We start from the raw sequence: 23,411 nt of genomic DNA, 5'->3' as shown, positions 1-23,411 counted from the left end.
AGTTAGTACTTTGCCCCCAGTACCATGCAACCTAATTTTGCTCACTAACCTCCTATGTGGGACTTTATCAAAAGCTTTCTGAAAGTCCAGGTACAGGTTTGAATTTTTTTTTCAGTTTTGTTCAGTTGAACTTTATCCCCGCTAATTAATTTTGATCCCGTCTACTACCCGAGTTATGATTTGCCTGCTGCATTCCAGTTCCCATGAATGAAACCTATTTCTCCCACATCAATCTTTTGTGCCAAACAGTTGCCCCCAATCATTTTTACCCAATGCCAATTTGTACGTGGCCCAGGTAGTAATCCTGAGATTTATTACTACTCTTTGCTTTTTAATTTAGTCTCATCACTTTGGCATCAAGTTGGCAATACAGTCTTTGTGACTCTGTCTTTGCTACAGAGTACAGTATCCATTACCCTAACACTGCTGTCTCCTGTTGCTACGAAATTGCTCTTATTCTTTCCCCACTTGAATGGTGCTCTGTGCCGTGGTGCTTTCGTCTGTTCAAATATTCTCCCTGCTCCTCATCCATATCGGGAGCAAGAACCTGGTACCTCCTTGGATAAAGGCACTGACTGAGGCTCTTCCAGAGTTCCGTGTGGATTCCAATACCTATGTCACTCACAGCCACATTCTTCTGTTGCTGACAACTGATCTGTTTTGATGCAGTTAACCCAAAGGCTGTGACTGTGTTTCCTGAAACAGCATCCTCCCTGATGTGTCCGCAGCTCTGATTCCAGCTCCTCTAATCTGTGCTGATGTTTCTCGAACCACCTGACGATTGCTGTGGATGTGGCCACCATGGATCACACCCTAATAATGTCTCCTGATTTTCAATCACTTACCAATCAAAAGAAGAATTACCCACCAATCAGCTACCAGTTTTCCTATGGTGTCACACTTTGGCTCTGATAGGTAGAAACGTGTTGATGTGACACTCTGCTGGTTGTGTTGCCTTCCCCTGCTGATCCCCTGTTCGTGCAGCTCCACTCTCCCAGTGGTGCATGCTCCTCCAATCTTGAATTGGTTGTTTAATTATCCATCACCAAACCCTACTAGACATATCAGGTAAGATCTGATCTTTTGTTTTGTCTGTCACTTGCTGATTGGATAGTCAGTTTAGCACGTGAGTGTTTTGTAGCTTTGCGAGGTCGTCACAATTTTTAGGTATGGCTGCCACTGCTGCTTCATGCCCACCTGTACTCTCTGTTGTACCAGGGTTGATGTCATGGTTGGGTGGAAATGGTGGAGTGTAGGACTTGCTAAGCCGTGGTGATGGAGTACAGTTCTGCTGTTGCTGATGGCCCACAGCACCTCATGGACTTCCAGCATTGAGTGGCTCGATCTGTTCAAAGTCTATCCACTTGAGTGCCACCCAACTTGATGGAAGTATTCCCAATGTGAAGACAGGACCGTCTCCATAGGGCTGTGCAGTGGTCACTCTTACTGCTATGGACAGATGTGTCTGCCACCAGCAAATCGGTAAAGAGTGAGTTGAGTCTGCTTTTCTATCTTGTCGGTTCCCACATACCTGCTGCAGACCTGACCTAGCAGCTATGTCCTATTGAACTCTACCACCTTGATCATACTGTAGCAGCTGAGCCACTCTTAGCGATGGACATTGAAGTCCCTCCCTAGAGAACATTTTTGCAACCTTGGCACCCTCAGTGCTTCCTCCAAGTAGTATTCAACATTGAGAGGTACTGAGTCGTCATCTGAGAGGGGTGGTGGTATGTGGTAACTTCAGAGATTTCCTTGCCCATGATGCTATGAGACTTCATGGTGTCAGAGCCAATGTTGCAGACTCAAGGTAATTCCTTCCTAACTGCATATCACTATGACTCTGGACTATTTGGTGACAATTTTGACTATAGTTGTGTAAAATGAATGATAGCTAATTAATAATCTGTTTGACAGCTCTGAGTTTTAACTTAACATTGACATGGTGGAATACAGTGAAAATTGGCAGATTTATGAAACGAGCTGGCAATTCCCTATTCTGTGTTTTATATTACCACTGAAGTCACTAAAATCAAAATTCCTGAAATCCCGACAGTGCCGGAAGAGGCCATTCAGCCCGTCAAGTTAACACCGACCCTCTGAAGAGTATCACAGACCCATCCCATCTCCATAACCCCAAAAATGGCTTTTATCATGGCCAATCCACCTAACCTGCACATCCCTGGATTGTGTGAGGAAACCGGAGCACCTGGAGGAAACTCACGCAGTCAGTTGCTACAGAGTGGAATTGAACCCTGGTCCCTGGTGCTAACCAGTGCTAACTGCTGTGCATCCAGGATGGCAGTTTAATTTATCCTGGTGATTGAGTATTATTCCCAAATTGGGGAAAATGGACCAAGAAACTCTAAATAAGATAAGCTACATGTGCTGTACTTCTGTTAGCTCTGCTTGGTTGATGGAAAGTACTTGGGTGCCACCAGGTGACTATTATTATTATTGCAGGCACTAAAGATTCAGTGGCAATTTTTGTTTTGAATTATGTTCTAAAACAATCTTATTTTTACAAATATGGCATTTATAAGAAGGGCTCAGAACCGTCTTCAGTTTGCGATTAAAAATGACCTCTACGCAGGTTTGCCTAGCGATAGGTTTGGGTGATGTGCTTTTTAAAGAGTAAAGATTTTCTGTTTTGCTGGAAAGGCAGTGTGTGAGGTACTCCTGTTTGGTAGCAATGGCACTGTGTTTGCAGTAGTTCGACTACTAGTCTCCAAGTCCCAAGAATGTGTTGAGAAGGTTGGTTTGTAAACCATTCAACTCTAAACTGTCTGTCTGGTGGGCGGCATGGTGGCGCAGTGGTTAGCACTGCTGCCTCACAGCGCCAGAGACCCGGGTTCAATTCCCGCCTCAGGCGACTGACTGTGTGGAGTTTGCACATTCTCCCCATGTCTGCGTGGGTTTCCTCCGGGTGCTCCGGTTTCCTCCCACATTCCAAAGATGTGCAGGTCAGGTGAATTGGCCATGCTAAATTGTCTGTAGTGTTAGGTAAGGGGCAGATGTAGGGGTATGGGTGGGTTGCGCTTCGGCGGGGCGGTGTGGACTTGTTGGGCCGAAGGGCCTGTTTTCCACACTGTAAGTAATCTAATCTAATCTAATCTAAAAATAGAAAAAGGAAGTTGAGACTCCTGAATGGCTAATCAACATTTCTAGGCCAATGTGATTCTTGATGCTATGGAGATTAGATTTTTGACAGAGCAAGATTTCCAAGATATCTCTGAGAATTCAAAGACGTCACCAGTCTGCCAGGATCTGGGAGAAAGAGATCAGCTGGAGACCGAAATCTCTTATCGTTCAATATCCACGGATACAGGTGGGAGCTTGTGATCATTTTATTTTGTGAGAATTTGAAACCAGTTTGGGAAGTTTGCCTACCTTGCAGTAGAGGGAGAATTTGGAAGAACACCCTCATTGAAGAACAGTTCTGGTGTTGGAAGTTACTGGGCTGGGAAAGGAAAAATATTTAGAAGGCGCATTTTTCAGGTGAAAGGAGAGAGATTTTAAAAAAAGAAGCAAATTTTTTACACAGGGTGGAATGAACATCCTGAGAAAGTAGGAAATGGGGGTACAATTATAACATTTAAAATACATTTATTTGGATATAAGAATAAGAATAAGAAAGGTTTGGAGGGATATCTGCCTGTTCCTGGCCTATGGGACTAGTTTAGTTTGGGATTATGTTCGGCATGGATTGGTTGGACTGAGAGGTTTGTTTCCGTGCTGTGTGACTCTAAATAAACAAACAACACATTATTTTGATTTGGTCTAAGGAGAATTACTTAAGGCAAAAGTGTAAAGTTTAACTGTGGCGTGGAATATTTGCAGTTTGGATTACAAGGGAGAAGTTCTATTTCTTATTTAAAGTACAAATTATGTACACACTGTTTGTTTGGCTTGAGTTTGCTTGCTACTGTAAGAATCGTAATATGTGGAACCTTGTTGAGCCGTTATTTTTGCTGTTAGTGAACTGGAAGTTAGAATTTCTTTGTGGAGGAAATTAGTCCAGATGACGGAGAGGAATCTGTTCCCTTTTTAACACCCTCCCGCTCAGTTGCAGCAAATATTGTTTTTTCTGTTTAGCACATAGCTAGCATACTTCAACTAAAACATAGCTTTCTAGAAAAGGAAAGAGCCAATTATATGCATTTATCCTGACTGAAAAATAATTTTAAAATTCTCCTTTTAACCCTAAGGAGAAAACAAATCGAATATGACGTGCACAAACATAGTAAGTTTTTTTTAAAAGGGAGTGTGCCTGGTATAGACAGGGAGAATGAAGGCTATGCAGTTAAAATCCTTAGAGTATTAATTTTTTACCTTGAAACTGCAGTTGTTTTACAGTTAACCTGTATGGTTAGCTGTAGTGAAATCTGAAGATATGAGTTCTCAGTGAATAGTTGTTTTCACCAGGCGCTGTATTCGGAGATGATTAGAGAAACTCATATGGAGTGTGTTCCAGGGCTTGTCACAACTACATTTTTCCTTTTTACTACTCTGCTCAAAAGTGAAGCTTGAAATATTGTATGTATTTAATGTACAATGAGTTCAACTCTACTATCTTTTCAAGCTGTCTGTCTAATGAGTGAAACTTTATTCTCTCAATATCTGTTGTGAAGAAGGCTTAGTGGACTCTGTCTTCTCTCCACTCATGCTGCTTGACCTACTGAGTTTAAACCTTCTGTTTCTGTTTCTGTTTGTGAAATTATCACTACAAGCATGAAGTAAACAGGAGATGCAAGTTTCTTGATGCTGACCTTTTCTGCCTGGTTTTGATACCTTCTGATAAAATGCTAAACTCAGTGGAGGCAATTTTAAATATTCCACGTGAGTCTCTGAAACCTTGCCTCAATCTGTGGCCAGCTGACCTTTTGTAGACATTTTAAGTCCATGTTTGCTCCTTTTGAAAAATTGTCTTAGTTTTAAAAAAAAATGTCTGGTCTATCGATCACGTGATGGAAGCTTAAGTTTGTCAGGCCATTTTACCACTATCCGAACATGATCATAACACTATGCTGGATGGAGGGTGTGTTGATTTTATGGGCCTTCTGGTCACTGCTTACTGACATATACAGTTATTTTTTGACAGCTTATTGAGAAGCAACTGGTTTTGATATGGTACAGTAAATTAGGCAAAGATAAGGGAATATATAACAGATGTGAATGCTTTACTGATCCTGGAGGTGTTTGTAGAATGGAGGAATAGATGGCACACACTCATGGCCCCGTGGCCCTGCACCCTATCGTGGTGGTCCTGCAACAGTCTTTATTCTTCGCTTGGCCTGCTACAGAGAACTCCTTGTGTTCCAGCAGAGAGAGAGAGTCAGTCAGCTCTCCACCTCTGGATCTTTTTGCCCCTTCCTCCTTTCCTGTCCCTGTTACTATACCCTGTTTTGGGGGCTGCCTATCAATGCAACATCAATCATTCGTCTAACCCCGTTCGGGCCAGTGGCCATGGTCCAGCTACTGACGACATCAGCTGACCATAGTTTCCTTGCCCAACTCCATGTACAGGTTAGTTTTCGTTCCTTCTAAGGCCAAGACCTTATTTTCGATCCGCTGCATTGATAATGGGTTAGGGTGGTGCTTGACTCTCATGATTCTCTACCTTCATAGAAGATTTGTTTATATTTGCAGAAGGCCAGGGGTTATTAATGTGACACCGTTCGATGAGGTTTCATACTAGACAGGAAATATGAAACCTGGAATGATGAGTTAACACTGATTTTAAAGGGGACCCTGAACACTTAACAGGTTGATATGACATTTCACATTGTCCTGGAAAACTGTGGCCACCTGTTTCTGTTGGAATCCAGCTCCACCTCCAAGTTGCTTTCTAGAGGGAAGGAATATATTTCCTTTTCTGATATTACTCAGCTTCTCTCTTTTTTTTTTCTCTGGTCCCATCAATTCCACATTATTTCCCATTATTAGCACTTCTTTTGCAAATATTAACATTTTAAAGCTTATTCAGGAAATGTGTAAAACTGAAACTGGGCTTCTGACTGTAAAGACCACAGTGTGGAGGAGATATCTCTGCTGCTGCTGCTGCTGCTGCTGCTACAGACTTCCTCTGCCACCCAACTTAATGCAACGATGTTGGAATCCATCAACTACACAAGGAGGATGTTTAATTTTAAGGTGCTTTGTCAATTGGATGTAGAAGACCTCAAGAGGCCGAGTGAGAACACCGGAGAATTCTGGAAATTAAACAGCAGCTCAGACAGTGTTCGAAGGGAGAGAAACAGTTGTAAAAACCACCTTTCCTGCGGGGGCTTTGTACTTAAAAATGGGAAAAGATACTATTTTACATCAAGGGACCATGGTGGTCGACATTGGCATTTTTTTAGAAAATGAAGTTGCCAGAGCTCATTGTGATGCTTATCTATGATGTGGAAGGCTCCTTTTGGGGCCTTGGATGGAGGTGAGCGGAGAGGGGAGGGAAGGTGGGTCATCTCCTCTGCCCTGAAGCTCACTCCCTGACAGACAGATACAGAGGGAGTGAGGGAGACAGACATACAGAGGGAGGGAGACTGAGGTAGAAAGACAGAAACAGAGAACAAAGGAGGGTGACTGCTGTGCTTTTCCAACACCACTCTAATCTTGAGACTCCCTCCATCTGTCTGTCTGTCAGTCTCCCTCCATGTAGGCAGAAGTGGGTACTGCAGATGCTGGAGATGAGAGTCAAGGTTAGAGTGGTGCTGGAAAAGCACAGCAGATCAGGCAGCATCCGAGGAGCAGAAAAGTCAATATTTCAGGCAAGAGCCCCTTCATCAGGAATGGGCTTTTGCCCGAAACTTGGATTTTCCTGCTCCTCAGATGCTGCCTGACCTGTGCTTTTCCAGCACCATTCTCATCTTGAGTCTCCCTCCATGTATCTGTCTGTCTGTCTGTCCGTCCCTCTGTCTCTGTCTCTGTCTGTCTGGGTACCTACAAATGGGTAAACAGATTATGGAAAGATGTAGAGGTAACAGGGTGGTGGTGATGGGAGATTTAAATTTTCCCAGCATTGACTGAGATACACTTAGTGTCAGAGGTCTGGATCGGGCAGAATTTGTAAGGAGCGTCCAGGAAAGCTTTCCAGAGCAGCATGTCAGTATTCTGACAAGGGAAGGGGCCATGTTGGACCTGGTGCTGGGGAGTGAGCTAGACCAGGTGATAAAAGTTGCAGTGGGGGATTTCTTTGGGAATAGTGACCACAATGCTGTAAGTTTTAGAATACTCGTAGACAGAGATGAGTGTAGCCCTAAGGGACAAGTACTAAACTGGGCCAAGGCCAATTGTATCAGAATTCGGCATGAGCTGGAAAATGTGGATTGGACACAGTATTTGAAGGCAAGTCCACATTTGATGTGTGGGAGGCTTTCAAAGATAGGCATGTCCCTTTGAGAACAAGGGATAGGAAAGACCAGATTAGTGAACCATGGATGACAGGAGAAATTGTGTGACTAGCCAAGAGGAAAAGGGAAGGCGTACATAAGGTCCAGGCAGCTAAGAGCAGAATGAGCCTTGGAGGAATATCGGGAGAGTAGGACCAATCTTAAACGAGGAATCAAGCGGGTTAAAAGGGATCAAGAAATAAGTTTTTAGTGAGCAGAATTCAGGAGAATCCCAAAGCATTTTATTTTTATATAAGAAACAAGAGGGTAACTACAGAAATGGTTGGTCCACTAAAGGGTAAGGAAGGAAGGTTGTGTGTCGAACCTGAGAAAATGGGTGAGATTCTCAGTGATTACTTTGCATCAATGTTCACTGAGGAGAGGGACATGAATGTTGAGATGAGAGCTAGAAGTTTGTTTACTCTGGATCACATTAACATAAGGAGGGAAGAAGTGTTGGGTAGGCTAGAGGTTATTAAGGTGGACAAATCCCCAGGACCGGATGGGATCTATCCCAGGTTAATGAGGAAGGCAAAAGAGGAAATATCTGGGGCCCTGACAGATATCTTTGTGGCATCCTTAAATACAGGTGAAGTGCTGGAGGACCGGAGAGTTGTTCATGTTGTTCCCCCTATACAAGAAGGGCAGTAGGGATATTCCGGGTAACTACAGACCAGTGAGCCTGACGACAGTGGTGGGAAAGTTGCTGGAGAAGGTACTGAGGAATAAAATATATTTATATTTGGAGAAGAATGGGGTTATCAGTGATAGGCAATATGGTTTTGTGTGGGGGAGATAGTGTCTTACCAACTTAATAGAGTTCTTTTGAGGAAGTGACCAAGTTGAAAGTTGAAGGAAGGGCTGTTGATGTTATATACATGGACTTTAGTAAGGCGTTTGAAAAGGTTCCCCATGTTAAACTAATGGAGAAAGTGAGGTCACATGGTGTGCAAGGTGTTCTAGCTGGGTGGATAAAGAACTGGTTGAGCAACAGTAGTTGTTGAAGGGGGTTTCTTGAAATGGAGAAAGGTAACCAGTGGTGTTCCACAGGGATCAGTGCTGGAGCCACTGTTGTTTTTGTGATATACATAAATGATCTGGAAGAGGGCACTGTTGGTCTGATCAGTAAATTTGCAGACTACACAAAGATTGGAGTAGCAGAAAGCATAGGGGACTGTCAAAGAATTCAGGAGAATATAGATAGACTGGAGAGTTGGGCGGAGAAGTGGCAGATGGCGTTCAATCCAGGCAAATGTGAGGTGATTTTGGGAAGTCTAATTCTAGAGCGAACTGTACTGTAAATGGAAGAGCCTTGAGAAAAGTTGATGAACAGAGAGCTCTGGGAGTTCAGGTCCATTGTACCCTGAAGATGGCTGCACAGGTGGATAGAGTGGTTAAGAAGGCATATGGGATGTTTGCCTTCATCGGACGGAGTATTGAGTATAAGAGCCGGCATGTCATGTTAAAATTGTACAAGACATTGATTCGGCTGCATTTAGAATACTGTGTACAGTTCTGGTTGCCACATTACCAAAAGGACGTGGACGCTTTGGAGATGGTACAGAGAAGGTTTACGAGGATGTTGCCTGGTATGGAAGGTACTAGCTATGAGGAGAGGTTGAGTAAGTTAGGATTGTTTCTATTAGAAGAAAGGCGATTGAGGGGGTCCTGATTGAGGTCTACAAAATCATGAAGAGTAGAGACAGGGTGGATTGAGATAAGCTTTTTCCCAGGGTGAAGGATTCGATAATGAGAGGTCACACTTTCAAGGTGAGAGATGGACAGTTTAAGGGGAATATATGCAGAAAGTACTTTATGCAGAGAATGGTAGGTGCCTGGGATGCGTTGCCAGTAGAGGCAGGCACGGTGGATTCATTTAAAGAGTGTCTGGACAGTTGCAGGAGTAGCAGAGGGATACAGATGCTTAAGAATTGGGCGATGGGTTTAGACAGTGGATTTGGATTGGCTCAGGCTTGGAGAACCTGTTCCTGGGCTATAAACTTTCTTTGTTCTTCATCTCTCTCCCTCCCTCTGTCTGTCAGTGTTCCTCCCTTCCTCTGTGTCCGTCTGTCAGTTGAATAGTATCCCTCCCCTTCTGCCTCTGTCAGTGTCCCTCCCTCCCTCTTTCCATCCAGTCCCTAGATTGTGTCTGTCTGTCAGTCTCCCTCCCTCTGACAGAATCAGAGGCTTGGAGACTGGTACAGAGGGAGCCAGACAAACAGGCACACAGAGAGAGAGAGAGAGAGAGAGAGAGAGAGAGAGAGCAGAACGGATCCTGACAGACAGACAGACACAGAGAGGGAGAGAAGGAGGGAGACAGACACAGAGAGAGAGAGAGAGCGAGAGCGCGCAAAGGAGGGAGACTGACAGACACAGACCGAGAGAGAAGGCAGGATCCTGACAGTCAGAGACGAGAGAGAGAGAAGGTGGGAGACAGACCGACAGGCACGCAGAAAGAGAGAGAGAGACAGACAGACAGACACCGAGGGAGAGCGAGAAAGAGAGAAAGTGGGAACTTGACAGATGGAGAAAGCGAGCGAGAGAGAGAAGGAGGGAGACTAACAGACACCGAGGGAGAGAGAAGGAGGGATCCTGATGGACAGACCGACACATAGAGAGAGAGAGAGAGAGAGAGAAGGAGGGAGAGTGATGGACACAGAGAGAAGGAGGGTGACTGACAGCTAGACAGACACAGCCACCCTCCCTCCATGGCTATCTGTCAGTCTTCTTCCCTCTGTGTGTCTGTCCATCAGTCTCCCTCCCTCCCCTCGATTAGTCTGACAGTCTCTCTACCTCCCTCCTTCTGTGTCTGTCTCCCTCCGCTTCCTCTGTTTGTCTGTCTCTATCCCTCTGTCATCTGTCGATCTCCCTCCGTTCCTCTGTCTGTCTGTTTGTTCATCTCCCTCCCTCTGTGTCTGTCTCCCTCGCTGTCAGTCAGTCTGTCTCCCTCTCTCTCTCTCTCTCTCTCTCTCTCTTTCTCTCTCTCTGTCTCTCTCTCTCTGTGTCTCTGTCAATCTCCCTCCCACCCTCTGACACACAGGGGGAGGGTGACTATGTCTGTCTACATGTCAGTTTCCCTCCCTCTGTGTCTGTCTGTTTGTCTGTCAGTCTCATTTTTCTCTCTCTGTATCTGTCGGTGAGTGTCTGTCTGTGTGTCCATCTGTCTGTCTCTCTTGCTGACTGTCAATCTCCCTTCCTCCTTCTGTGTCTGCCTTTCTGTCTCCCTTCATTCCTGTGTCTCAGTCTCCCTTCTTCCCTCCCTCTGTGTCCCTGTTGTCTGTCTCCCTTCCTGTGTGTGTGTGTGTGTGTGTGTGTGTGTGTATGTGTGTGTGTCTATATGTCTGTCTTTCCCTCCCTGCTCTCTTTGTGTCTGCCTGTCAGCCTCCCACCCTCCCCCTGACAGACAGGCACAGAGGGAGGGTGAGTCTGTCTGTCTCTCTGTCAGTCCCCATCCCGCCCTCTGAGATGACACAGAGGGAGGGTGAATGTGTCTGTCAGTCTCCCTCCCTCCCTCGGTGTCTGTCTACCTGTCTTCCTCCCTCCCTCCCTCCCTCCTTCCCGCTAGGTGTCTGTCTCTCTGTCTTCCTCCTTGTTTGCTTTCATCACGCCCTGTCTGTCATCCTCCCAGGGAAAGAGGGAAAATCACCTTCAAAATTTGAATCCTTCACTGATGAATGAAAGATTGAGAACCTGAGTGTCTACAACTTGTTCTCATCGAAGAGTTGGTCAGAGCTGGAAGGGAACTGAAATGATTTGAACAATGTAGCAGAAACATCTAGCTTATGAAAAAGAAAACAAAAGCAGGAAGTCTGTCTTCCTCCCTCCCTCCCTCCCCCTCTGTCTGCCTCCCTGTCTGTCTGTGCCTGCCTCCCTGTCTGTCTGTGGCTGCCTCCCTCCCTCTCTGAAAACATAATATTCATGTCTGTAATTTGTGTGTATGTGTTGAGGGGGGAGGGGGAAGGGCGGAGTGTGTATGTGTGTGTGATTTTGTTTTCTCAGAATGAGGTAGAGTGCATGTTATTGTGAGTTTAAGCTGGTAAATTTGGTTTTAAGCAGATAATAGAAAAGAAACCCATCTGCTTGCAATAGACAGCTGTTTTCTTGTTGAGTACAGAAACATGGTGGCATCCCAATATCGTGTGTCTAAGATCAGTATAAAACTTTCCCCGTTTATGAAGTATGAAAGGGCAAGCATGTCAACATGAGAAAGCTGTGTCAACACTTCACGCAGTGCAGCTTTTGTTGTATATGATGTTAGTAATAGTAACATCACTGAAAATTTATTATACAGAAGAGGACTGTCTCCAATTAATCCTATACAAGTTTTTTTTTCATTTTCAACCATCAAAAGACTCATTACATTCCAACCCTCCTCCTCTCAGCCATTATAGAAGACCTCTGATGGAGATCCTCACCTCTTCACATGCCAAGATCCATAATCATTCCCAGTTAATTTAAAAGATGTTTTGTGGGAAAATGTTTTGTTTGCCACATTATGTTTTGAAATGTATTTTTCAGGATGGTGAAGTTCATGATGGATCAGATCTTATTGGGCCAGTGGATCCCTCTTCAGAGTCCCTGATTGATGGTCTATCAGACAGCAGTAATGAAGGTATTGACCATCCAATAGTTAAGGCAATGCATGAAAGTTTAAAAAGTAGAATTCTTGCTATTGACACCGTTTTATATATTTTAAAAAATGATGCCTGAAATTGTAGCTATCTTTTCTTTTCACTACTTTTAAAGACTCGCTCGAGTACCTGAAGTGTTTCATTTTGTGAGCAGCCTGTGACACTTCCTTTAGTGATCACTGGTTAGACTGCTGCACTCTGCCGCTGGATGCCATGGGTATAGTAAAGATCATGGCGTTGTAATCACTATCACCGAAATGCTCTCCCGAGAGATCTGACACCTGACCTGGTTCGTTGCCAAATACTAAATCCAAAATGGCCTCCCTCCAGTTGGCCGATCTACATATTGAATCAGGAATCCTTTGGACATATCTGACCAAATCTGCTCCATCCAAACTATTTGCACTGAGGAGGTTCCAATCAATATTAGGGAACTTGAAGTCACCCATGACAACAACCCTATTACTTCTGTACCTTTCCACAATCTGCCTCCCAGTCTGCTCCTCCATGTCTTTGTTGCTATTAGGGTGCCTGTAGAAAATTCCCGATAAAATGACAGCTCCTTTTATCGTTTCTGACTTCCATCCATACTGACTGAGTAGACATACCCCTCTCGATGACCCCCCTTTCTGCAGCTGTGATATTATCCCTGATTAGCAATGCCACTCCCTCACCATCTTTTACTTGCTTCCCTATTCCTTTTGAAACATCATAACCCTGGAACGTCCAACAAACATTCCTGCCCTGTAATGGCCACAACATTGTAGTTCCAAGTACTGATCTATGCTGCAAGTTGATCACCCTTATTCCTGACACCTCTTGTATTAAAATAGACACACTTTAACCTCTCACACCGACTGTAACTTTGCCCTATCGACTGTCTATCCTTCCTAACAGACTCTCTGCACGCTGTATCTGCCTGTTTGCCAGCCACCCCATTCTCTGATCCATAGCTCTGGTTTCCATTCCCTTGCCAAACTAGTTTAAACCCTCCCGAAAAGCTCTAGCAAACCTCCTGCCCAGGATATTGGTACTCTTCCAGTTCAGGTGCAACCCATCCTCCTCGTACAGGTCCCACCTTCCCCAGAGGGGATCCCAATGATCCACGTATCTGAAGCCCTCCCTCCTACGATGGTAAAAATTCTTCCTGGATTTTTACCTTGGACTGTAATTTCAAACTTGCACTAATTGGGATTTTTAGTGGACACGAAACATTGCAGATGGCAGAAGTCTGAAATAGAAACAATATATTTTGCCACAACACTAGGATGGCTATTAGCAGAGTGATAAATATAAGCATAATGAACTATCCCTTGTTGTCTGTCTTCAATTGCCCTGAGTAGGTTGAATGGCCTTTTCTCTTTTGCGAATTTCTATATTTCTGCGTGGGTTTCCTCTGGATGTTCCGGTTTCCTCCCATAATCCAAAGCTCTGCAGGTTAGGTGATTTGGTCTTGCTGAATTGTCCACGGTGTTCAGGGATGCGTAGGTTAGGTGTATTAGTAAGGGGTAAATGTAGAACCATCCTACTTTCCCCTCTTTGTTGATGAATCAGCATTCTTCTGTTGAATTCAACTTGAAAAAGGAAGGCAGTGTGACAGAGCACACTCTCTGGGTCGGGGATTTCACTATCACCGTCTCTCATTACTGATTTGAGTTGGTCAAGTCCTCCAGGATCGAGCTGATAGACTGGCTTGCAACAGGTGGTGAAGGAACTGACCAGAGGAAAAAAAAAATTACTTGGCCCAATTCTCTCCAATGTGCCTGTCTTAAAAATCCCAATTAGTGCAAGTTTGAAATTTCAGCCCAAGGTAAAAATCCAGGATTAATTTTAACCATCGCTCAGTATTTTCCAAATTGGCTATGGGGATCACATGATGTGATTTTCACTTGGGCCTCAAGGTGGCCGATGTTTCCAACAGAAACAACTCACAGCTGAAAGATTAAGCAGTTCGGCTCCCATAGCAGTTACAGAACCCTTTGTGCAGTGTCTCTAATTGGAGGGCAGGTGATGATGCACTCCATCCAGTGGCACTGAGAGTGCAGCAGCCTAATCGGTGATCATTAAAGGAAGTGTCACAGGCTGCTGACAAACAGAAACATTTCAGGTGCTAAAGTGAGTCTTTTAAAGTCGTGAAGAGAAAGAGAGTGAGTTACAAATCTGCCCATATGGACAATATTGATAAGAATGTCTGTTGTGCAATCATTGTGGGGGCAAAAGTCCCATCTTTGAATGTGTTTCTCCCCCCTCTCGTGTGTGTGTGGCACTAATATTGTGCTAAAAGAAACCGATTTCAAACAGATCCAGCAACTTGAGACTGGGCATCCATAAGGTGCTGCGAGCCATCAGCAATGGCAGTGCTGTATTTAAACAATCTGCAACTCATGGCCTGGCATGTTCCTTACTCTAGCATTACCAGCAAACAAGGTGATCAACCTGCTATAATGGAGAGTGCAGCAGGGCCAGCCAGGAGCAGTGCCAGGCAAACCTAAAAAATGAGGGGTCAACCTGTTAAAGCTGAAGAACATTAAGACTGGCAGCAACCTGCAGTAGACAGGGTTAATCCATTAAATCCCTTGAAAGAATGGGTGGCACAGTGGCTCAGTGGCTAGCACTGCTGTCTCACAGCACCAGGGACCCAGGTTCGATTCCAACCTCTGGCGACGGTCTGTGTGGAGTTTGCACATTCTCCCCATGTCTGCGTGGGTTTCCTCTGGATGCTCCAGTTTCCTCCCATAATCCAAAGCTCTGCAGGTTAGGTGATTTTGTCTTGCTAAGTTGTCCACAGTGTTCAGGGATGCGTAGGTTAGGTGCATTAGTAAGGGGTAAATGTAGAATAGTAGGTTATTGGTCTGGATGGGTTACTCTTTGGAGGGTTGGTGTGGACTTGTTGGGCTGAAGGGCCTGTTTCCACACTGTAGGAATTCTATTGTATTCTATTTTAAAGAACAAAACTACTTCTTCATGTTTTGATGTACAAAAATGTACATCTCTTGAGAATTTTTGTCACTTGACAGCTGAATGGACAGACATCGGACTTTACTGCCCTCATGTGGAAAGGAGAGAAATTTGTTGCAGCACCAACTTGATGTGGAACTTGTTTATTCCTCCTGGTGTAACTTTCAATAACCAAAGCAATGGCTTAGGCTACCTCAGAATATTTTACATCCGCCAATGGATTAGCAACAAAAAAACTGGCTCCGCACAAACAAAACCTCAAATGAAATTACTTAGCTGTTCTTATCCTGTTGCAAATTATTCTAAAAAGCAAAGTTGAACTTTATGCCTCACCTTTTCTCACTAACACTAATCTTGAAGAGCCTGGTAAATAATTTTCCACCATTTCTCTATTCTTGTTTTGAAATGGAGAGAATGAAGTTATTTCTTTTCAGTTCTTTTGGGCTGTGACACCACTAAGTGGGCCTCATGTTTCAGTCTGTGATCTGCCTGAATAGGGAGCGCTTGACCCAAAGAGCTTTGCTTTTTGTAATTTTATCGTAAAGATTTTATGCCTTCTCCCAAAATTGTCTTGTACAATTTCTTACCCCTATCTCTTACCTCTGTCCCAGAATTTGTTGAAAATTTTCTAGTTTTTCTGTTCTTTATTGTCAAGCGATCATCCTACTGTTATTACTTTGCTTTTTTAAACTGTTATTTTAGCTTGAATTGTGCATTCCTGGAAGAGTTCTTGCTTTCTGTGTAATCCCTAATGTAAATATATTTATTTAATTGTGGATCTTGTTGCCTACACTTTGTGCCTCTGGAAACCTATTCTTGAACACTTCTCAGTAAATAATGTTCATTTACTTGGACATTTTCCAAGTTTTTGATGGTGCTTAGAGTCATTCACTTTTCAAGAAGTTACTATCCTGAGACTTCCCACTAAGTCTTTTTTTGGTGGTTGGAAAAAGTCCACTTGTTTAGATTTATCAGAATCTTTTTTTCCTTTTGATTTGATAATATCCCATAGGTTTGTTTTCTTTCCTGCTTTGTATTTGTAGCAATGGTTTCCTCAACTTACCATTTTAACCATATCCATTCCCTTTTTGATGGTTCACTTTATCATTACCTAAATCTTGAGTGTACACGTCCTGCTACTGGAGCCCTCCAGTGGTCTCACTGCAGTGGTCAAAGCATTACAATTGACTCCTCAATGCCATTAATCCCAATGTGAATTTTAGGTTATTTTATATTCTTGTGGAGACCTGAAGTTCCCCTAAAGAACTGATGATTGTTCTACTGTTTGGGATCGGTGAATACAGTTTGTAAAATAATTATTTGTGGTATTGCCTACCTGACTTTTTAAGGTTCACTTTAGATGGTTTTCCCTCGGCTGTCAATAATTCCAGTAAAGTATGGACATGACTGCTCACCTCATTAAGTGACTTGTAACAATGGAGCAGATAGTCTGATGGGCAGGTTCTCACTGCAGCACTGTAGAGTGTATTTGTTTATCAGGACCATATGGGAAATGGAAAGCTGTGATGGGCCATTGCCTGCAACTAAACTGCTCTGAGAAAACCCCTTAAACTATGAGAAATACGAAAGGCTGTGACTAATTCAAGTTTATTAGTTACCCAGGAAAATTTAGAGGATTAAAAACAAACTCTTAATTTTTATGTAACTATTAAAGTGAACTCATGACTAACACCCTTGACCCAACATTGACCCCTTGATCTCCCAAAGCACTCATCCACTTAGCTGGCACCTTATCACCTCCCCTCTAGCATACTATCCCTTCTCATTCACTGGTATTCTATCCATCTGTCACCCAGCCCCCTCACTTTCCTTGCACACTTACTAATTCTCATTCAATGCCAGAACACCTATGGGACCTTTTTAACTTTTGAAATATGACAGAAGGTGACATTAAAAAAGGGGTGTGATTCAACTGCAACACTACTTCTGCACTGAGTGGATATCGCCATGGTTTCCCCACATTTGGACAAGCCAGACTTGGAATCCCTTGGAGGGAAAACTCAATGGTGTGCAATATTTCAGATTGGATCCATCGTACCCAGTATGTTTTGTAACCCTGAATGATCTAGCAAATTCTTCACCAATTTCCTGTTTTCTCCAGAAGCCGGTAGTTCTTTGTTTGTATTTACACAGATCTCCTAATTCATCGTGGATACTGACCAAGGTCAACTCACTTCATATTTGTTACGTATAATCAGGTTGTGGTTAATACTTACTCCACTTACTTAACAAAGCAACTATATTCAACATCACCCTCTACGAAAGCCATGGGATAATGATCAGAAATGGTGTTGCTAACTGATTGCTTCCCTGCCTCAGACTTGTGTCACTGCAGCTGTGACTGGTCAATAGTGCAGGGTTTAATGAAACAAATGAACTTTGTGGCATGAGATTAATCGAAATGATGCTTTTGTCAGTGGTTCTCCTCTCATCCAGCTCAGTGCCTTCTCCTAGATACCGGTAAGCTGTTGCTTCCTTGACAATAGGCATGATGATCTGTGCAACTAGCACAGAAATATTGAAACCAGTCAATTTAAAGTCAGTTTTCCACTCTTGCTTCAAGCTACTTTGCACAAAGATTTTCAGACTAACATCTGTTGATTTTTCTCTCTCCTTTGCCACCCTACCCAGGTTTGTAACGTTGGGTACAATCTTGTATATAAATGAAAACAAGCAGATCTTGAGCATTTAAAAGAGCTATGCATAACTTCATGTTCTGTTTAATATCTTCCTCTTCTTGACTTCATTGCCTGACCCACACCACCACAGTCCCCACGTGGGGAAGGCGAAGAGGCAGGTCCTGATTCACCCTATCAGAGATGCGGGTTTGCTGATCTACATCATTCATCCAGTCTGGTTATCCCAGAAATCCGAATTGATGTGACAACATTCGACTGTATGTGCATAATGTGGTCCTGGGCTACGAGCATTAATGGCCCCAATTTCTTGCCATTGCATGGCTGATCAGGAGTTTTTCCAGTGCTTGTTGCCTGCTTTTGGTGAATGCAGGAAGGGTTCTCATTGGCATTCACCTTGTTAGGCTGTGCTATGAATGCACACCTCCTTTGGTCACCTGAGTGTGAGAGAATGAAGAACATCCGGCTCAGCTGTTACCCTCAATGCTACAAGACTTCCTTCCGTTTACTATGTGGACACACATTTCATGAAAATAACTTGATTGTCTGTCTGTCCAGTCCCAAGAGAGATTTTAACAGTCAGTGAACTAATGTAGATCTTGTTTTTAAATTGCTCCTGTATTGCTGATACTTGTTCAGATTGGGCCAGATCACTTGCTCAAAGTGAGAATTTAAGATCTCAATTGGTTTGTGAAAGGGAGAAACTACAGGAAAGAAAGAATAACAATATGGCTTTAATACCAGACATTACTAATCACCTCCAGTTTATTTTTACACAATGCACATTTGCTTCTTAGCTGTTTGGAGGGGCAGAGGTTTAGGTTGGACTGCAAGATATATTGAAGTGGTGACAGCAGATCATCACTGTAGTAGGATGATGGTGTACTAAACTCTTGAATTGAATGGTGGGTGGGATTTTGGAATGATGTTTTCGATCTGTTTGTCTTATTTGGGAAAGTCTTACATGGTAATGATGTTAACTGGTTGAAGAGAAGCCGGTGCTGCCAGCAGTAAGTAATACAGAGTGTACACTAAAAGACTCCTCTTTTCAGAAAAGGGGAGAAAGGAAATGAGAAGAAATTGTGAAATGTGTATTTTACAATTGTCTTTAAAAACATATGAAATATCATGATCAGTAAGATTTGTGTGCAAGAACACTGGCTTTTCTTTTCTGTTCTTTTTAGCTCGAAGAGATTTGAGTAACATTGATGATGCCACTATCCGTAGTCAATCAGAATGTGGAGGTAAGATGCCAGACAGATATTACTTTCTTTTGTCTATAAGCTACCGATCAGCAGTTATTCTTTTAGGTCTGATATGACTCTTTTTATGGAAGTCCAGTTCCAAAGAAATGTCATTATTGGAGTTGAAATGTTTCCAGTTTCTCTCTCCATGGATTCCGACAGTCCTGCTGCGTTTCACCAGTATGTTTTGTTCTTATTTCCGAACTCCAGCACTCTCAGTATTTTGCTTTAATTTATGTTTTATCCTTTCACTGATGTCAGAGTACGATGACACATCCATTGTGACTTCTCGCAGACACTGTTACATTCGGGTAGATTAACATGTTATAGATTGTGGCATAATGTTCTTACTCTTCTAAAACGCTGTACCTGCTCATGTAAAGGAGCAATTCCACGGGAGATCTGCTGGACTTCTTTTTAAAAAAAGGAACTTGACGAAGTAGTTTCCCCAGATTTCTAATTGAGGATGCAGTAATACTTGAGTCAATGAGCTGAAGGTAATCATTAGCAGTCATGTATAATCAGCTGATCCTGTTTTGATTCACAGTCACCTCTTAGCTGGCCACCGCCTAGGTGCAGGAATGTCAGGGTGTGTGTGTTTGTGTGATTTGGATCACATGAGGTACTTTGCTTTCTTGACTTTTTATACTGAAAGCAATAGGGAGCTGTTTTCCTTGCCATACCCTTTTTAATGATTATAAAACTTCTTTTCAAAGTTAAAAGGCTGCTGGACATCTCTTGAAAAGTTGATTTAATTCTGTATGGAGTTCAACTGTAGCCAGACTGAGCTTTGAGTGTGAGGACAAATGCTTTTAGCGTGACCTGTGTTCGGTGCCAAAGCGAAATCTACTTTATCTGGGTAAAGCACAAACTCTGAAAAGCAAATCCAACTGCAGATGCAGACAATGGTGAATGTTGGTAAGGGAGGGATGGAGATTTAAAAAGTAGGTGCAATTGTCAGGTATGGGAAAAGAGAACATGGATCTGCTGTTCTGAGAGCAAAGCCAACAAGACACATCTGGTTCTGCGGATAGTTGTGAGGGGAGTTAATGGGAGAAGAGTGTGGAGTTTATAATCAAAATGGAGGTCACAGGTCATGCTTTGAATTGGTTAAGCTGAATGCAAGCTAGAGCAACAACACCTTGTGTTCTGCTAAGGCACCTTATAACCTCCAGTGGGAAGATGTTGAGTTTAACCATTAGTAGCCACTTTTTCTTTTGCTTTTGGCACCCTAACCTTCCTTCACAATATGTTCCACTACCCCCTCTGGTCTTTAACATAAAACCCACCATTTTCCAGCTGCTTTTTGCTCTGTGAGGCTATTGTACAGGACTTGAATCATTAAATTTGCTTCACTCTCTACTGATGCTGCCAGACCAAATAGGTTTCTGCAGCATTCCCTCATTTTATTTCCGATTTCCAACATCGGCAGTATTTTGCGCTTTTTGTAGGTCAGGAGAAAAAAAAACAAAATTAGAGGAGAATGCATGTTCCTGAGAGGGAGTCCTACATGAAACTTCAATTTACTAAGAAACCACTTACAAAACTAATAATCACTTCTGTCATGAAAAGAAAGAACTTTAACTGATATGATACCAGCTTTACAAATTAAAGAAGATTTAATTTAACTTCTGTGTAAGTGGGAGAAAAAAAAAGTTGAATCAACAACATTGCATGAACAAAACAGGACTTAGCCTTGTAATCCTACATTCTTATTATATTGCACTTGCTTCTGTATACTGTACGTTTGCTCGCTGAGCTGGAAGGTTTGTTCTCAGATGTTTCATCGCCATATTAGGTAATATCACCAATGAGCCTCCGGTGAAGCACTGGTGGTATGTCCTCCTTTCTATTTGTGTTTTGGTTTCTTTGGGTGGATGATGTCATTTCCGGTTCTTTCTCAGAGGATGGTGGATGGGGTCCAAATCGATGTACTTGTTGATGGCATTCCAACCAGAACTCCATGCTTCAAGGAATTCTTGTGCGTGTCTCTGTTTGTTTGGCTTAGCCTAGAATGGATGTGTTGTCCCAGTCAAAGTGGTATCCTTCTTGGTCTGTATGTAAGGATACTAGTGAGAGAGGGAATTGTCCTTTTGTGGCTAGTTGATGTTCATGTATCCTGGTGGCTAATTTTCTGTCTGTTTGTCTGATGTAGTGTTTGTTACAGTCCTTGCCGGGTATTTTGTAAATGACATAGGGTATTTTAAATTCATTAGTTGCTGTTGGTAGGTTTGTGGGCTACCATGATGCTTAAGAGGCCTGAGTAGTCTGAAAATCATTCCAGAGATGTCTTTGATGTATGGTAAAGTAGCTAGGGTTTCTGGGCGCATTGTGGCTACTTGTTTGGGTTTTTTGCTGAGGAATCGGCGGACTGTGTTTATTGGGTACTGTTCTCTTTGAATATGGTGTATAGATATTTCTCTTCTACTCTTCGTACTTCCTCTGTCCTGCAGTGTGTGGTGGCTCGTTGAAATAATGTTCTAATGGAGCTTTGTTTGTGGGTGTTGGGATGATTGCTTCTGTAGTTCAGTATTTAGTTCATATGTGTTGTTTTCCTGTAGACGCTGATTTGAAGTTCCCCACTGAGTGTTCGTTCTACTGTGACATCTAGGAATGGCAGTTTGTTGTTTCCTCCTGTTTTCTGAATTTTATGCCAGTAAGGGTATTATTGATGGTGTTGTAGGTTTCCTCTGATTTGTTTCGTTTGGTGATGACAAAAGTGTCACCACATAGCGGACCCAGAGTTTGACTTCTGGACTACTCAGACCTCTTAGCATCATGGTAGCCCACAAACCTACCAGCACACTTAAACAGCAGCTAATGAACTTAAAATACCCTGTGCTTAAAAATATGTTGCTGGAAAAGCGCAGCAGGTCAGGCAGCATCAAAGGAGAAGGAGAATCGACGTTTTGGGCATAAGCCCTTCTTCAGGAATGAGGAGGGTGTGCCAAGCAGGCTAAGATAAAAGGTAGGGAGGAGGGACTTGGGAGGGGGAGTGGTCTTTCCGGAACTCTGATAGGGGTGGGGAGGGAAATATATCCTTGGTGGTGGGGTCCATTTGGAGGTGGCGGAAATGATGAAGGATGATCCGATGTATCTGGAGGTTGGTGGGGTGGTAGGTGAGGACTAGTGGGGTTCTGTCCAGGAACCTCCCCACCAACCTCCAGATACATCGGATCATCCTTCGTCATTTCGGCCACCTCCAAACGGACCCCACCGCCAAGGATATATTTCCCTCCCCACCCCTATCAGAGTTCCGGAAAGACCACTCCCTCGTCAGGTCCACACCGCCCACCAACCCAACCTCCACTCCTGGCACCTTCCCCTGCAACCTCAAAAAATGCAAAACTTGCGCCCAGACCTCTTTCCACCCCCCCCCCCCCACTTCCCTCCAAGGCCCCAAGGGATCCTTCAATATCCATCCGAAATTCACCTGCACCTCCACACACATCATTTACTGCATCCCCTGCACCCGATGTGGCCTCCTATAAAATGGGGAGATAGGCCGCCTACTTGCGGAACGTTTCAAAGAACATCTCTGGGACACCCACACCAACCAACCCAACTGCCCCGTGGCTAAACACTTTAACTCCCCCTCCCACTCCACCAAGGACATGCAGGTCCTTGGCCGCCTCCATCGCCAGACCATGGCAACACGACGCCTGGAGGAAGAGCGACTCATCTTCTGCCTAGGAACCGTCCAACCACAGGGGATGAATGCGGATGCGGATTTCTCCAGCTTCCTCATTTCCCCTCCTTCCCCCCCACCTTTTCTCAGTCCCAGCCCTCAGACTCAGCACCGCCTTCTTGACCTGCAATCTTCTTCCCGACCTCTCCACCCCACCCCCTCTCCGGCCTATCACCCTCACCTCAACCTCCTTCCACCTATCCCATTCCCAACACCCCTTCCCCAAGTCCCTCCTCCTACCTTTTATCTTAGCCTGCTTGGCACACCCTCCTCATTCCTGAAGAAGGGCTTATGCCCGAAACGTCAATTTTCCTTCTCCTTTGATGCTGCCTGACCTGCTGCACTTTTCCAGCAACACATTTTTAAGCTCTGATCTCCAGCATCTGCAGTCCTCACTTTCTCCTAGTTAAAATACCCTGTACAAACAACAAGCAAATTTACAAAATACCTTGCAAGGACTGTAACAAACACTACATCAGACAAACAGACAGAAAATTAGCCATCAGGATACATGAGCATCAATTAGCTGCAAAAAGACATGACCCACTATCACTAGTATCCTTAATACAGACCAAAAAGGACATCACTTTGACTGGGACAACACCTCCATCCAAGAACAAGCCAAACAAACGTTCACATGAATTCCTTGAAGCGTGGTATTCTAACCGGAATATCAGTGAACACATTGACTTGGACACCATCTACCATCCTCGGAGAAAAAGAACCGGAAATGACATCACCCACCCAAAGAAACCTAAACACATAAATAGAAAGCAGAACATGTCACCAGCACATCACCGGAGGCTCACGAAATGTCTGACAACAAACCTTCTAGCTCAGTG

The 23,411-nt window shown here is 43.6% G+C and overlaps 1 protein-coding gene across 1 annotated transcript in view; it reads left to right on the top strand.

Moving 5' to 3' along the window:
* The window catches only part of rps6kc1 (ribosomal protein S6 kinase polypeptide 1), a 176,883-nt gene that overhangs the window by 37,198 nt on the left and 116,274 nt on the right, over positions 1–23,411 (top strand). The window contains exons 5-6 of the mRNA XM_072580801.1: positions 11,910–12,003; positions 18,822–18,881. Of these exons, the coding sequence (XP_072436902.1) occupies positions 11,910–12,003; positions 18,822–18,881 (154 nt within the window). The remainder of the gene's footprint in view (positions 1–11,909; positions 12,004–18,821; positions 18,882–23,411) is intronic.

Source organism: Chiloscyllium punctatum, chromosome 11 (genome assembly GCF_047496795.1).
Source record: "Chiloscyllium punctatum isolate Juve2018m chromosome 11, sChiPun1.3, whole genome shotgun sequence".
Taxonomy (NCBI): domain Eukaryota; kingdom Metazoa; phylum Chordata; class Chondrichthyes; order Orectolobiformes; family Hemiscylliidae; genus Chiloscyllium; species Chiloscyllium punctatum.
This window is presented reverse-complemented; position numbering and strand designations above follow the sequence as displayed.